This window comes from Abramis brama (genome assembly GCF_963993115.1).
Source record: "Abramis brama genome assembly, chromosome: 7".
Lineage (NCBI taxonomy): Eukaryota > Metazoa > Chordata > Actinopteri > Cypriniformes > Leuciscidae > Abramis > Abramis brama.
In genome coordinates this window covers 21,510,334-21,526,440 of record NC_139969.1, presented here as the reverse complement: position 1 = coordinate 21,526,440, position 16,107 = coordinate 21,510,334, and the positions used below count along the sequence as shown (strand labels likewise).

Sequence of the window (16,107 nt, the reverse complement as noted above, 5' to 3'; positions counted from 1 at the left end):
ATAAATACATTTTCTAAATGTGTTAAAGGTTTTCTTTTTTGTCCAGAGTTATGTTTAGATTTTACATTTAATAACGGCTGATATTAACCATATAAAATTCCTTAATAATAGGCTACTTCCAAGACTGTGCCTGTTCCACCCATATCTAGTTTCTTCCGACATTATTATAATCCTACTTTTCTTAGCCTATAATATATCTTAGCAATGCGTCTGGTAAAACTGTTTTTCCATTTAACACTGAAGAGCTTCGTCCTTTTCGTTGCTGATAATGGTGGGTTCAAGCACAGTTCACTCTTCAACTTCATTTTTCATGGTGGCAACAGGGAAAAGTTTTCGCAAACTTTTTTCGACCGCCTTTCCAGATTGACAGCTCTTCTGTCCAATCCCGCTATCCAAGGACAAGTGAGGTCGCGCCCACACTCGGCGCTCCAGAGTCGATTGACTAATCAGAGAGCGACAATCCCCCCTCCGCCATTTTGTAAGGATATAAGATATACTAGACGGTCTACCTCCCGTCTACGACAACCTGTAGTTTTGTGTAGTGCCATGGACGGGTAAGTTGAAAACATCTTCATTCTAATTATGATACCCCTTAAACACGTTTTTTCGTTGGATGTTTGATTCATTGTGGTGACACAATACATTATGCACGTTTAAATTGTGTTAAATGACGTAAAGTGAAGTGGAAATGGTGATTTTTGACTCGTCTCTGCCGCTCTTAATGTCTCCCGTGCCGGAAGAGCCCAAAAGTTGAACCAAACTGACCAACAACCTGTTGCAAGTAGTCTAGATGAGACAGCTTTATGAAACACTAGCAAACTTAAACTACAGTATTTTTTTAACCTAACTGGCAAGACGAAAATGTAAAAATAGACCTTGTAACGGATAGAAGACACAGAACAGTCACTATTTGGCAACCAACGTGTCTCAGTTTCCGCATTGTTGTTGGGTGGCTAGCTAATTACCTGCTAGCCTGCTAAACCGATACCAGTTCAACTTTATTGTAGCTTCACTCGTTTGTATGTTCGATGCACGTTAAATGTTTTTTTTTCAATCAGTACTAAGTAAGTTTGATACACGTACAATGGTCCGATTACAGTAACTGTTTTCGAGAATGACGCGTTGAAGATATCAGCTGCGTTTACACTGGCACAAAAATACGTTTTTTTAGTCCCATTTGACACAGATCCGATTTTGTTGCACAAATGAAAACACACGAAGTCTCAAAGAGATCCTTTTTTGCACCCGTTCTGAGCCACTTCAAAATGTGTTTATTTTTTTTATTTTTTTGTGTTATCTGGACATTTGACCAACGTCTAAACTCAAATATTCGATTTCCATTGAAATTCCAAGCCACAACAATGCGAGTTCGACACGTTTGCCCACAAAGATAGCTTTTTAAAATGTATTATGAAGCAGACTTTCCTGTATGAGCTCGCACTATTGAGGTAGAAAATTCATAAGAGATTGTGCACATATAATTAAACATTCAGGAGCATATAAACGTGTTTTCAACCTCTGCCCCCTGAATTATTTTAATAAAATAGCTTCGCTACTGAAAGCTGCATTATATTTCTCAGTAAGAAGGTGATAACTTGGCTGTTTTTGTAATTAAACTCACAACTTAACAATTAGCCTACATAGAGACGCTGTAAAGAACGCGGGTATCTTCATCAGACTTTATTGCTGACTCAAGGTCCATAAGAAACAAAACAAACAAACAGAAAAGAACATAAAAAATGTCAATGCATTACAAAAAATATAATGATACCAGTTTATCCACAACTTAGACTGATAATGTGTAGTACTGACCCTTATATTTGAGAAGCCCACAATAATTTCAATTAAATTACATTTTTTTTAAAACATTGTAACAACATTGCACCTGTTTTTGTAATTAAACTCACAACTTAACAATTAGCCTACATAGAGACGCTGTAAAGAACGCGGGTATCTTCATCAGACTTTATTGCTGACTCAAGGTCCATAAGAAACAAAACAAACAAACAGAAAAGAACATAAAAAATGTCAATGCATTACAAAAAATATAATGATACCAGTTTATCCACAACTTAGACTGATAATGTGTAGTACTGACCCTTATATTTGAGAAGCCCACAATAATTTCAATTAAATTACATTTTTTTAAAAACATTAACAATTATACATAAGATTTCATAACACCGCTTGGAAAGTATTAACTCCTGCACTCACAAACATTTCACTTGCACAATGCCGTCTAGGTTCTCATTGCATCATTATAAACTACTCAAAGCCTCTGCAAACTTGCTGTTCTATAATTTGACCACAATTGAGCAGTATAAAGTGGTGTACAATATGCTTTAAACAATGACATATTCTCTTCATCTGATCTAGAACTAAACTTGCATAGATATTTGCATAGATGTCCAAGATATTTTACATTCACACAGTAAGATCTCTCTCTTACTGTATCTCTCTCGTTAATTTATTTGAATTAGATTTAAACGAACTATAACATAACAAATAACAAATGTTTTCGGTAGCCTATATATCCTTTTAGTCAAATTGTGTACGAAAACGTCCATAACCGCTTTTAACTTGTCCGTGCTGGTAAATGGGCTAATCAATCACGGTACCACCCGACGTGAGTTATAAATTAATTATAATACCACAGCCATTCAAAATCCGAGGATCAACCCTGTAGCATAGTAAAGATTTAAGTGTAAATTAATGTGTGAACAGATACTGGATACCAGTCGTGTCTTAAGTGAATATAAATGGGTGGGACAAAAACCTGATATGGTCAAAAGGTCCGATCTGTGCATAAAAGACTTGTAGTGTAAACACAACTTCATTGTTCAGAACTGATCGTCAAGGTTGGAACATGTAACGTTTTATTTATGTATTAGTAAAGTATAATCAAAAAAATTATATTTAGGCCTATGTTTTGAACTGAATCATTTGCATGAGAATGCTTATTATAAATTTGCACATTATATCCACAAGGGATATTTCACCCTTAAAATGTTAAATTCTGTCATTTGTACTTGCTTCGTTCCAAATTGATAAGACTTTATTCCATTCAGTAGAATAGATTTAGGCTGAAAATAGATTTTAGGCAGAATGACAGCCTACAATGGAAGTGAATGCTGACTGAGACCTTTCATTCAGCCTAATCTCCTTGTGAGAAGGAGCATCTTACAGGTTTAAAACATGATGGCATAAAATCCTGTTTTTGTCTTCTGCAGCCGGTTAGAGACTGATCTGTATCCTCTGGGATCCAGTTACGTCACTGAAATAGAGTAAGTTTTGCATCTCTTTGCTTTTAAGTACAAACAGAACTGGTTTTACAGCATTATCAACTGAATCTACCTGAACTAAATAATTCAAGAAATGTTCTCAAGAGAAGTGTGAAACTGATTGATACTGTAGAGTAGTGTTGCACGGTGTACCGATACTTCAAAAGTATCGCGATACTCGGAAATTAAAAACGTCACGATACCTAAACTTATCAGTATCGATACTTTAAAAAAAAAAAAAAAGCCTCCCTATGGACGTCTGTTTTTTCCTGACGCACGCAGCAAAGAACCTGCCGCTGTCAGTGTCATGTGACAAAACACTACAGCGAGATGGCTGCATGTGCGAGCACAAGTGGTCCACGACTCGTAGAAAAAGATGACGCGAGGAGTGACATATGGAAGTACGTTGCCTACCTTGCTCTGTTGCACGGTGCACCGATACTTCAAAAGTATTCCTAATTCCTAAATGTATTAGTATCGATACTTCTAAGAATGGCCGCGTTCCGGCCGGCGACACACTGGCTGCGTGGCGTGTCCGTTTTTATTTCGGCTCCCATGTTAACTGCCTGCGTGACACACGAGTCTCAGGCGCAGCTCGAGACGCGCGGAAAACGCGTGCATGCTAGAAATAGAACCAACGCCTATTTTTCACGCAACACGCAAGCGCGTTGGAAGCGTTTCCAGGCAAAATACAATAGGAAAAGATGTTTCTATGACATTTTGACACAAATACATATTAATAAATGACATTTTGATGTTTGAAAGTCTCTAGGTTTTGACATAAATACAATATAAATGTAATTTAAAAAAATATTATCGATTTTCAAATATTGCACCTCTCAATACAGAACGAATTATTCTGTAGCCTATTTTGCCGTCAACACTGCAGACGTTGTCTTTGCTGCTATATATTTATGTTTAACATGAAGTATAGGCCTTCCACAACTCTCTTCCCATATGTCAAATATATCACCAATGAGGCTTATCATGTTACCAATATTAAACATTGTTTAATATCGCTGTTCATATTTTTATTCAAAGTTCAGAATCAGTTATTACTGGTAACTCTTATGTTTCTTATGATAAATGAGATAATGCTGCAAAATTTATTTATTTTTTTACCTTGAATGTCATTGCTCTAATTTATTTTTTATATTTTGATATTTCATATTTTGTTCAAATGTTTAATATATCTGCTGTTCATATGTTCATTTATTAGTGTGTTATATGATTAGAATGTTGTCCTGGTTTTAAAATAAAGCACAGCAATGATATTTGAGAGTGTTTCTCCCTTTTCAGGAAAAGTATCGAAAAAGTATCGAAATCGCAATACTTGACTTGGTATCGGTATCGAAACAATAATTTTGGTATCGTGACAACACTACTGTAGAGTGGCTTGAAGAGTGGCTTAACAGGCATGCTTTGTTTTACTGTTTGCTTTTGTATCAGGTTGCATCCTAGAAGGTGTGCCTGAATTGCAACTCTTGTTTTGTACAACAGCAGCTGTAGTTCCTGCTGGGCCTGTTTGCATGACATTTGTGTACCAATGAGAAATTAAATTTTCTGGACACCTATTGTACTGTTCACACAGAATGACAATCTTTAAAATGATGCCAAGTCACTGTATCCAACTGTATCTGGCAACATGTCTGCACTCACATTGGTAGTTGCCGCATTGTTACTGTTTATTTGCATGAACTTGAGCACTTAACAGACATACATTTTCAGTGAGTTGCAGAATTTGTTGGCAAAGCATTGTGATTTGGTGAAATGCACTAATGAAATGAAAAAAATTATTCAAATGAAAATTCATCCTATCTATTTTCTAAATTCATGTTCAATGTTTTTTTAATAAATAAGTCATAACTTAATCTTCCAGTGAGACTTCTTTCTGATGATATGGACTTCTCCAATCATGTAGTCTGCTAAAAAAAAAGACCAAGTTCGCATTCAGTTTTGCCTCTATCCAATCAGCAATTGATGGGTAGAACCAACTCTCTACTCTACATTTTTCTTTAATAGTCGGTTTCACTTTGTATTTCACAATATGGAAGAAAAAATGTGATCCAGCTTCCGTTACATGGCAAACATACTTTAAGGATTGCATAGCCCTATCTTTTGCTGAATTTATCAAATGTGATTGAGCCTCTGATTTCTAATTTCTGTTTAATGCTTTTTTTATTTTTTATTTTTTTATAGCAGTGTCCATGATATAACGGTCGGCACAAAGGTATGTCTATTTTTTTATTTTTTATTATTATTATTACTTTTTTATAAAAGTGACCATCTCTGACATGCAAATGTGTAACGTTGGTTTCCCTGTTTGGTTGTTGTGGGTATTCAGTAACAATATTAGTTTGGGTTGTATGTCTGGTTTTAGAGGTTGTGTGTTCCTCCTATTTGTTTTCTAAATTGCTGAGACTGAGGGAACTTGTCTAAATTGCTGAGTCTGAAATTCTTCTCCCATTTGCATCTGATCCTTCAACTGTAATTATTCTGGTCAAAGGGCACCTGCCGTTTAAACAATCACTGTGATAACTGACCCAAAGGTGAAAGAAGTAGCCTACACTCAAATCTTGATGTTCTGGAGGCAATTCAGAAATGGCGACCTGGAGGGTGTAGTTTCTACTTTTTATATTTTGCTACTTAAGATTTTGCAAAATGGTTGCGTCGTACAGTTATTTACAATATTGCTCTCTTCACACTCATTTGGATGTTTGTACATGGAGACTGCCTGCTGTTGTTTCCCCTGATGTCTTTCACACATGTGAGGAGTAAAGATGTAGTAGATGAAGTCGGAGTCTGGGCACTAATTACTGTGGTTGGAATGCTGTGCTTGCATTCCTGTCTCCCTGACCTCCTTATTCAACACCGACTGTGCTCTCACCCTGAAGGCTTGCACTTTGTCAATGGATGTAAACATGTTGGCACCTGCAAGTCTTAAGCTCCTAGAGACCAGTGTGGGAGCTCCTTTTTTCCTTTCCTAAGCGAGCACTCAAGCTGCAATGCCCCGCAGTTAAAAATAGAGGAAGGAAATGCTGTAGTTGGGTGGATGCCTCACCCGAAAACAATGGATGGTTCAACCAGAGAAGGCTTTCCTGTCATAACTGTTTTATAAAAGTGATGTTGAAACCTGACTCCTGCAGGATTTAGCTGGGAGGAATGTGGCGTCATCCCCTTTTTCTTTTTTTTTTTTTTTCTTTTTTAAGGAAATGCTGTGCCACAAACAGTATTAAGTTATTTTTCTCTTTCTCCGCAATGTTATTGACTGTTTAGTGTAGGCTGTTTATTGAGCCTATGGGCTGTATTTAAGGTAAACGTTTATCCAGGGTGTGGTAAAGTGCTCTTGAGGCTGTTTGTAGTCGACCATAGGGGAGAAATCAGCCCGAGGACCAGGCGTTCAGCTTTGTTAACAATACTTTCTTTTGGGCTGGAACAGAACACACATTGTGGTAATGGAGTGTAAAGGCTTTGGCTTATCCAGCGCATGTGACCACTTCAGCAGAGACTTGCCATTTGAAGTGGTTTATTAAGAGAGTGATGCTGAATGATTTGCTCATTGCTCCATTGGCCAGCCAAGTGGTTCCAGCTTGGCCTTGAGTGAGAGACTTTGTGTTAGTGTTATGGCAGGACACAGCTGCCTCTGTTTACATTTCTGTCTTTCTTTGTTCTGCGTTTACCAGCAGTAAAGTGTAGTGATCTCTTGTGCTTAGATGCCTGTGTAGTAGTAATTACTCATATTCATATTAATCATATTAATTGTGTAATCAGACTGGTTTGGCGCATGCTTATCTTTGTCATATGAGTTTCTATAGGCTAATACTGTGTTAGATGACAATTTATGTTACCCTTTTGTCACTAATGCACTGATGTAGCTGATTCACATCTTGTCGCAGTGTTTGGGGTCTTTTGGTTTGGTGGTTTGAGTGTCCTATTTTGCAAACCTTGTATATGTGTCCTGCTTAATGAATCACTTCCCTTCTCTTTTCAGAGGGGATCTGACGAACTCTTTTCCTCCTGCATTCCTAACGGACCTTATATAATGAGCTCTGGAGCAGGTAGGCATTTATGGCTGTGGGTTTATACACTAAGCTTATATATATATATATATATATATATATATATATATATATATATATATATATATATATATAATAATTTTTTGTTTTTTTTAAGATTATCAAATAAATTGTTAAATTATAGCCCGCCAATATATTTGAAATATTATCAACTTTACCTGCATACAAAGACCATTCATGCAAGGTAATGTATAGGGCTGTGACGGTGGCAGTTTTTTTACCACCGCGGTGGTAATGGACCCAAATACCGGCGGTGTTGCGGTGTTTGGGGGGTTGTTTTGAAATAAATAAATAAAAACAAAGAAACGACACAATAAAGCCTCTAAAGCATTGCAATAAATATCAGTAAATACTGGTAACTTACATAATATAATAAATCTATTCTATTTAAGAAAAATAAAACTTTTGTTTAATATTTCCACACAAAGACGCGTGATACAGCCTACCGCTCTGCGCTTTGAGAGGGATGTGGGACACGAGCAGGAAAGAGACCATCAATCTCTTTTCTGATATCTTCATGTTTTCTACTTGTAAAAGGTATGAAGAGCGAATTTTATCTTCCACATGGGCAAGACATTTAAGCTATGTTTGCGCGCTGCCAGAGAAAGCCAAACTAAAATCACCCGCGCGTGTGAAACGCGCTTTACAAATGAACTTGACGCGCCTATACCAATATGTCTAATAACAAGCACAAACTGTGTTAAAAAGAATTTGACGTACATGTAAAAAATGTAGGCTATATCTGTCCTACAGCGTTTTTTCTACTTTACCACAGTAAAGTATACGAAAATAATCGACCTAAAAGCGAACAAAGGAAGAAACGTTTATAATCCCCTTTGGAAATGGGTGAGACGCGAGTGAAGGTATGGGAAAAGAAAAAAGAGATTCCATGCAGGGATGAGTCACGATTTTTGAATATTCGATTATTTTCTAATGTCTGTTGTGCGATCATTCTCTAAAATAAAATCTCCATGTTCTGGTGCTGATGCGGTTGACGCGTTCATGTGGGTGACGCTGCCAATAACGCACACAACAGCTGTCACAAACCGGCAAAAGTAATGATTATGAACGTGTCAAATATAGCAAGGAGACATTTGAATTGTTTATTAATAAAGTGGGTTTTTTTGTGTCAGTGTTGGGCTGCAAAGATGAAGTTGACGATGCTCACTCGTCATCTTCGCAGTGAACGCGCCTATAGAGAGAATTGCACACTATACGGAATACATAAACATATGCTAGTCGGTTTATTTTCGTTTTTAATTGTTTTGTTTAAAAGTAGACAATTCAACTTTCTATATGGAATAACTAATGGAATATTTTTAAATTCGCTGATTATCGGGTGAAGATCGCAAACCAGAATTCAAAGCCGACAAAGTTTAAATTTATGGACTCACGCACAACTCTCTCATTCGTCATGAATTCAAACTTTTCCATGGCTGCGCCTGCAATATAACATTTAATTGCTAACCTATTATTTATTTTGTAAACAAAGCTTTGTGTGTCATAATATTAATGTAAAACAGCATTCACATACAAACTTTTTTTTTTTGCAAACCACCGCCGGTACTCCTCAGCCACCGCGGTGGCGCTTTACAACCGCGGTGGTGCGGTTGTCAAGTTTACCGGCACAGCCCTAGTAATGTATGCTATATAGTAAATCTCAGCTGTTTATAATGCTGCAAAATGTAAACTATATTATTGCCCAGATCTAATCTGCTCTAATGCAGGCATAAAAATATGAATGCATTATAAACCTTGACTTTTTTTGTGAAGCTGCTTTGTGTAATGTGTAAGTGTTTTACAAATAAAATTGACTTGAATAAACTACATTTTAAAATGGGAAATGTTTATTTTAAATGGGAGTAATATTTCACAATATTACTGGTTTTACCTTTTTTTTTTTTTTTTTTTTTTTTTTTTTTACATAAGTGCAGCCTTGATGAACATGAGAGACTTCTTTCAAAAACATTAAAACAAATCTTATTGACCTCAAACCTTTGAAAGTAAATGTACATGTATTTGGATTCTTAAGTATGAAATTTAATTGAGATGCATTCTTTTTGTCAGCAAATGGTAATGACAGCAAGAAGTTCAAAGGGGACATCAGGAGCCCTGGCATTCCTTCAAGAGTGATACATGTACGCAAACTGCCAAATGACATAAACGAAGCAGAAGTCATTTCTTTGGGGCTTCCCTTTGGAAAAGTGACTAACCTTCTGATGTTGAAAGGAAAGAACCAGGTAAAGATTACTGCTGCCTTTCATTTCCCTCAAAATATGATTATACCCTGCTTTGAATGTACATCATCGGGCCTTTCCTTATTGTGTTATCTCCTCACAGGCCTTCCTGGAGATGAACACGGAGGAGTCAGCACAGACCATGGTCAGCTACTACTCCTCTGTCACCCCTGTCATCCGCAACCATCCGATCTACATGCAGTATTCCAATCACAAGGAACTGAAGACTGACAACTCACCCAACCAAGTTGTTAGTACAAATTACATCACATTAGACATGTAATCAATGGTAATTACTCAATATAAATAACTTTCAAGTATGATAATGCATACTTACTTGTGTCCTGCCCCCTCCGTTCCCATAGAGAGCACAGGCAGCACTGCAGGCGGTGAATGCGGTCCAGACAGGAAGCATGTCTTTGAGCGCTGTTGATGGAGCAGGTATGGGCAGCCAGAGCCCTGTGCTGAGAGTAATCGTTGAAAACCTCTTCTACCCAGTTACTCTTGATGTCCTTCACCAGGTACTGACTTTTTTTTATATATTTATAGTCCTTAATTAATTTTATTATTATTATTATTATTATTATTATTACTACTATTATTACATTACTTATTACCCCACCCTTCCAGATCTTCTCAAAGTTTGGGACTGTTTTGAAGATCATAACATTTACCAAAAACAACCAGTTCCAAGCACTGGTTCAGTACTCAGATGGAATGACTGCACAGCATGCAAAGCTGGTGAGTGGCATAGTGGATCAATATATTTATGGATGAATGGGCAGCTAAATCCCTTCTAAACCATGTAATCATTTGGCCTAACATTCAACAGTCTTTGGATGGACAGAACATCTACAATGCCTGCTGTACCCTTCGCATCAGTTTCTCTAAGCTCACCAGCTTGAATGTGAAGTACAACAACGATAAGAGCAGAGACTACACTCGTCCTGACCTACCTACAGGAGACAGTCAGCCCTCCCTCGATGCACAGACGATGGCTGCAGCTGCCTTGTGTAAAACTTAATCATTTACTTTTTTTATTATTTTTTACTGCTGTTAATAAATGGCATTTTCAAAATGCATATCACAAATATTTTTAAAATATTATAAAAAATATTTTTTTTATTATTATTATTATTTTTCTCAGCTGCTCCTGGGATCATCTCTGCATCACCATATGGGGCTCATGGTTTCCCACCAACGTTTACCATTCAGCAGGCAGCAGGTCAGTCATAGCCCTCATAATAACTCTCTGTGGATTGCTTTAGCACAGTTTGCCAGCATAGCATCAATGCTGTGTAGTGATGGCTTTCCCTCCCACAGGTCTGTCTCTTCAGGGCATGCCTGCCGGGGCTCTCGCATCGCTCGGTATTCCCGGTGCTGCGGCAGCCGCCGCCGCTGCTGCTGGACGCCTGAGTTTTTCCAGTCTCACTGCGGGAGGAAACAGTGTCCTGCTAGTCAGCAACCTTAACCCTGAGGTTAGTGCCATTTTGATTAGTTTAGATTCCCTTAGCCTTTAGTTCATTAGCCTATGGTTCTTGTTTCAACAAGCCATACTCCATTTTGGTTGGTAGAACTGTAAAAATAGAGAAATGTTGGAAGGAAATAATAAAATTAGATGGCATATGGTGATGAATTAACCAAATACTTCATAATTTGTGTAGCTCTTCAAACCATATAATAAGTGTTTATGACTGTGGAGGCTCATTTGACTACTGTACAAACATGCATGTCAACCATTTCTTAATATTTGTTGACCCTTGTCTGAAGCCATCTGAAACATTTCATTTCTAGTATTCCTTTAGAGCTATGAATATATATTGTCTCTATCTTTCCTGTATTTCATTGTTAATCTTCTCTCCTTTCTTTATTTATTGCCTTAGTGTTCCTATAGTGAAAAGCATTTTAATTTAGCAAGTTCTGCTGACTGGAACACTACATTTTTCTTTGTGTATACTGACCTTGTTTTTTACTTCCTTTTTCTTGTTTCTCTCCCTCCCCATTCCCCTTCCCCCTTTATTATTTTAATACTTTGACCTGGAATCTTTTGCCAACTGACTGCACCACTTTTGTTTTTTGTAATAATTTAAACTCCCTACCCACCCAAACAATATGATTCCCTATTCACACCAATGCTGGATACATAAACAATTTGTTTTTCTACTGTTCAACCAACCAACACACAACAACATCCCCACCATACATTGTCGGATATCCTCCTTTACTTCTACCCTTCCCCCACCTTTTCATCATGAACAATATCACCCACCTTCATGATCCTACCACCGTTTTTCGCCATTCCTGTGGAACTGCCTCGCTGTGGACATGTTCAACCTCCACTGTCCTGCCTCCGATCTTTTCCTGTCCCTTCCTCCCTACGCTGCCTTCCTCTGCTGTCTTAAGAGCGTTACGCCCCAATGCCTCTTTATTCTTTTCGGTATGTTATCATTGGCATCTCCTTTTTTATTACCTTTTTGTTTTTCATATTTTAACTTCATCTAAGATGTGTACTTTGGTTTGTATATGTGACGGAGTTTTAAAGAATTTTTGGGCTCCTTCATTTGGTGGATGCTAAATATCTTTTGCAAATGGCTAAATTGTTAAATATTGTGGTCATAATTGTTGTGTAGTTTAGACTGATCTTACCCACATGACTGTACATTCAATTTGAGAGCCAATTTTATAGCAACTCGTTGCTTATTTTAAATGCCATACCCTCTCAATAAGCCGTATTGAATACTGCATTTAATAATCTTTTTGAAGTTTTATGTTTGATTCCCTGTATGTTTAATCAAAGTTCAACGTGCAAATTTCCTGCATTCCTAAACGTATTATTAAACCAATCAAGATTACTTTGAGTAAATCTTTCGAATAGCGACATACTGTGTTTGTTGTGAAGCAATTATACATTCATAAATGTAGAAAGCCAGGTCCAGTAGTGATGGGTCACAATAGAAATGTAGTCTGTTTGTACCAGTAATGCATGCCTTACTTGGCTATAAAATTACTTCATTGTATAGATATTTCATTGAAACATTCTTAAGTGTTTGGTTGAGAAAATGGTAATCAATTGTCCTGTCATACAGTAGTCACGTCCTTATGTAGCTACTGCTATCTTTTGTTAGGTGTGTATGGTGATGTCATGAGAGTGAAGATCCTGTTCAACAAGAAGGAAAATGCATTGGTGCAGATGTCTGATGGAACCCAAGCCCAGCTAGGTATTTATAAAGGTCTTTAACTTTTTAGCAACTTTCCTAAGAAGCAACACCAACCTCTCTTGCCCTTTTTAGCCATGAGCCACTTGAACGGGCAGAAACTGTATGGTAAGGCTTTGCGGGCCACTCTTTCTAAACACACCACGGTACAGTTGCCACGTGAAGGCCATGAGGATCAGGGGCTCACCAAGGACTACAGCAACTCTCCTCTTCACCGCTTCAAAAAGCCAGGCTCCAAGAACTACTCCAATATCTTCCCTCCTTCCTCTACTCTCCATCTCTCCAACATCCCGTGAGTCCACAAAACTAACACCCATTAGTAACACATCTGTTTGGCTTCTTTAGCACTGCTTTTTATTCAATGTCAATTTTTTTTTTCTCTTCTTAGTCCTGCTGTCACTGAGGATGATCTCAGAGGATTGTTTCTAAGTTCAGGAGCTGTGGTTAAGGCCTTCAAGTTTTTCCAGTAAGACATTTTTACAGATTTGATTTCCACAGATTGTCACGATATTTCCTGGAAGTTTTAAAATATTGTGTTAATCCTTTCAGGAAAGATCGTAAAATGGCTCTCATCCAATTGGGCTCTGTGGAGGAAGCAATTGAGTCTCTGATTAAATTCCACAATCACGACCTGGGAGAGAACCATCACCTCAGAGTGTCCTTCTCCAAGTCCACCATCTGATGGAGGTTGTTTTGTTTTAAAGAGGTTGAAAGGACTGTCACTTTAGACCAAACTGTAAGCCTTCCACAATTTATATCACTGTGGACAAATGTGTTCCACAACACACACTTGATCATTCCTTTAATTATATCTATATTCACACATGTATGTCTATTTTGTAATTCCACTTTAAACCAGTAGACCAGAGGAACTCTTCAACCCAATGTGACTTGGGTTTTAATAGTACGTTTTCTCAGACGGTTTGTTTTTTGACTTAGTTCGTTGTTGGCACACATCGGTTTTGGATCATAGATGCTGCATAGTTTACACTTGTGCCTCTGCGGAAAGCCGCACCCCTTCAGGTTGCACACGCAAAGCCTTGTTTAGTTTGTTGAACCTGTAATTAACCTTTTCGAACCCATTCCCTATTTGCCTTTCCAAAAAAAGAACTGTGCCTTACATGGTGCTTAAAGTTTATCTTCTTAATGGCCTTAGAAATATTTTGATGTTTTTGGCTTCTTTACAGGAACCATTAACCTCAAACTTTAAAAAAAAAAAAAAACGGCAACAAAAAAAAAAACCTGCCTGCTGTTCCTAGGTGGTCCCCATTTAAACTTGACTAGTGAAAACAAGAATGTTTCCTGCGAAATGTTTTCTGGTAAATTACTTCAGTTTATTAACAGGCTTTGGTTTTGTACCTGAGTGTCACAGCTTATTTTGCATATAGTTATTCTAAATGTGGATCTTTTCCTTATATACCGTATGTAAGATATTCTATAATCTATAGTTTCATTCCTTCTTTTTTTTTTTTTTTTTTTTTTATTGTAGTCACACATTCTTCTATACTGTCATCTATTTGGGCTTTGGCCCACTGGGTTCTCTGTGCCTAGACTGTTATATTCTCAGTTGGGAGAAACGCTTCATAATTTCCCCATTTTTACCCAATTGCCTTGCTTTTTATGGGTTTTGTCAATTATGAAACCGCTTGGAACCAAACCAGAGTTCACAGATTTTTACATAATTTTTGATTACTCTGCATGTGGCAAAATAAGTCAGTTTTTCCCTTACTGTCACTTGCCATTTATGTTCAAGAAAATTTAGCATTACAGAGTCTTAAGTTCCTATGTGACGTTTGTGTGAACCGAGACACCTGTGACAAGACTTTGGATTGTTTTTGGCACTTCTGTGTTGGGTAGGGGGGAGGGGTTGGGAAACATTAAGGCCACGGTCTTTCCGACACATCCATTTCATGTTGTTTGTGGCAGAAGTCCTAATGCTCAGACATTCCCTTTTACCTTTGAGCTTGTACTTGTAATCTTTCCATTTAAATTTTTTTTTTTTTTGCCTTTGTAATTAATATTTGTTTGAGGTTTTTTTTTTTTTTTTCTCTTCCTGAAGAGTAGCATGATGGACCAAAGCATCTTCCCTGTACTGACAGACAGTTTTTGCTATTTCTTATTGAAGTGTATCTTACTGTGCAGCAATATTGTTTCATTGACTGCTTTGATTTCAGTGAGCAGAGGCAAAGAGTTTAGAGGCCTTATCTTGATATTATTGCCTTTTGTTTACAAGAAGCAACGCAAGACCTTAAAAGAAAATATTACAACTTAGACAAGACATGGTGGGCTTTTTTGGCCTAAAGCATGGATCAAATCATTTCTGTTGTCAGAACAGAACCAAACAAAAGTCTTAAAGTAGCGACAGAGCTCCTTTCTATTACGTTATATAGATACTACTTTCTATTGCGTATACTTGTTTTTCCCACTATGGATGTAATGTTGAGAAACAGAGTGGGTGAGGGCTACTGTGTATATATATATATTTTTTTGTTTTGTACCAGTAATTGAAAATCAGCATCATTTCTGTGTCAAACATGTATATTTTGATAAGGTAATAGCAGACATTCAGCTCATTGTAGAGCCTTCCTTTTTTATTACACAATATTAAAGAGATTTCAACACGTGTCTGAACATGTAATTGCCCTCTTGAAAGCGTAACCTTCTTTTGATATAGATGCTCATACTTTTCTGTCTTCAATAAATCTTTCTGTTTCTTCCTTTCATCTGTCTTTTTTTAATTTCTGAAATTATTAAACATCTTGATCTTTTCACGTTCTACATCTGTTTGCTTTGTCAGTCATGTGGTTAACAATCTCTTTTCAACCTTCCTGCATTTGGGAGACCTCTAATGACTCACTGGTTTCACTAACTTATTTCCCACCATCTGTTTGCTGTTAGGGGATATAGAATGAGAAATTAGTGTATGAATTCACTTTAATTTAGATGGGAAGCTATTTGAATTCTTGGAGTTGCTTCAAGTGGCTCAATTAAAATATTTTTTAATGATTGTGATGTTCAAAATGAGTTTGTGTATGGAATAGCTGGAGATAAAATCTGCCGTCTAGACTGAAATATGACAATTCCCCCTGTATAAACCTTATTCAGAGCAGCGCCATGACAGTTATGAAAGTGAGGCTGTGAGGGATGGACTTACCGTGCTTTCAATGTCATCTTTTTCTTGGAAAGATATATTTTTGCAGCGTTTCATCAGCAGAACAATCCAAAAACACATTAAATAGTGCATCCCACTGAAAGCTGGCGCTGCTGTGAATAAGGTCTATTACTGCTTTGCTAA

At 37.2% G+C, this 16,107-nt stretch overlaps 1 protein-coding gene across 1 annotated transcript; it reads left to right on the top strand.

Moving 5' to 3' along the window:
* The first annotated feature begins 475 nt into the window (after window positions 1–475).
* On the top strand, window positions 476–15,533 carry ptbp1a (polypyrimidine tract binding protein 1a). The gene is made up of 16 exons (XM_084118890.1): window positions 476–554; window positions 3,231–3,284; window positions 5,481–5,511; window positions 7,273–7,339; window positions 9,428–9,600; window positions 9,701–9,847; window positions 9,963–10,118; window positions 10,228–10,338; window positions 10,430–10,610; window positions 10,745–10,822; window positions 10,921–11,075; window positions 12,001–12,034; window positions 12,723–12,815; window positions 12,888–13,104; window positions 13,201–13,278; window positions 13,362–15,533. Exons 1-16 carry the CDS (start codon window positions 547–549, stop codon window positions 13,492–13,494), a joined length of 1,716 nt encoding a protein of 571 aa, XP_083975016.1. The 5' UTR covers window positions 476–546; the 3' UTR covers window positions 13,495–15,533.
* The last annotated feature ends 574 nt before the right edge of the window (window positions 15,534–16,107 follow it).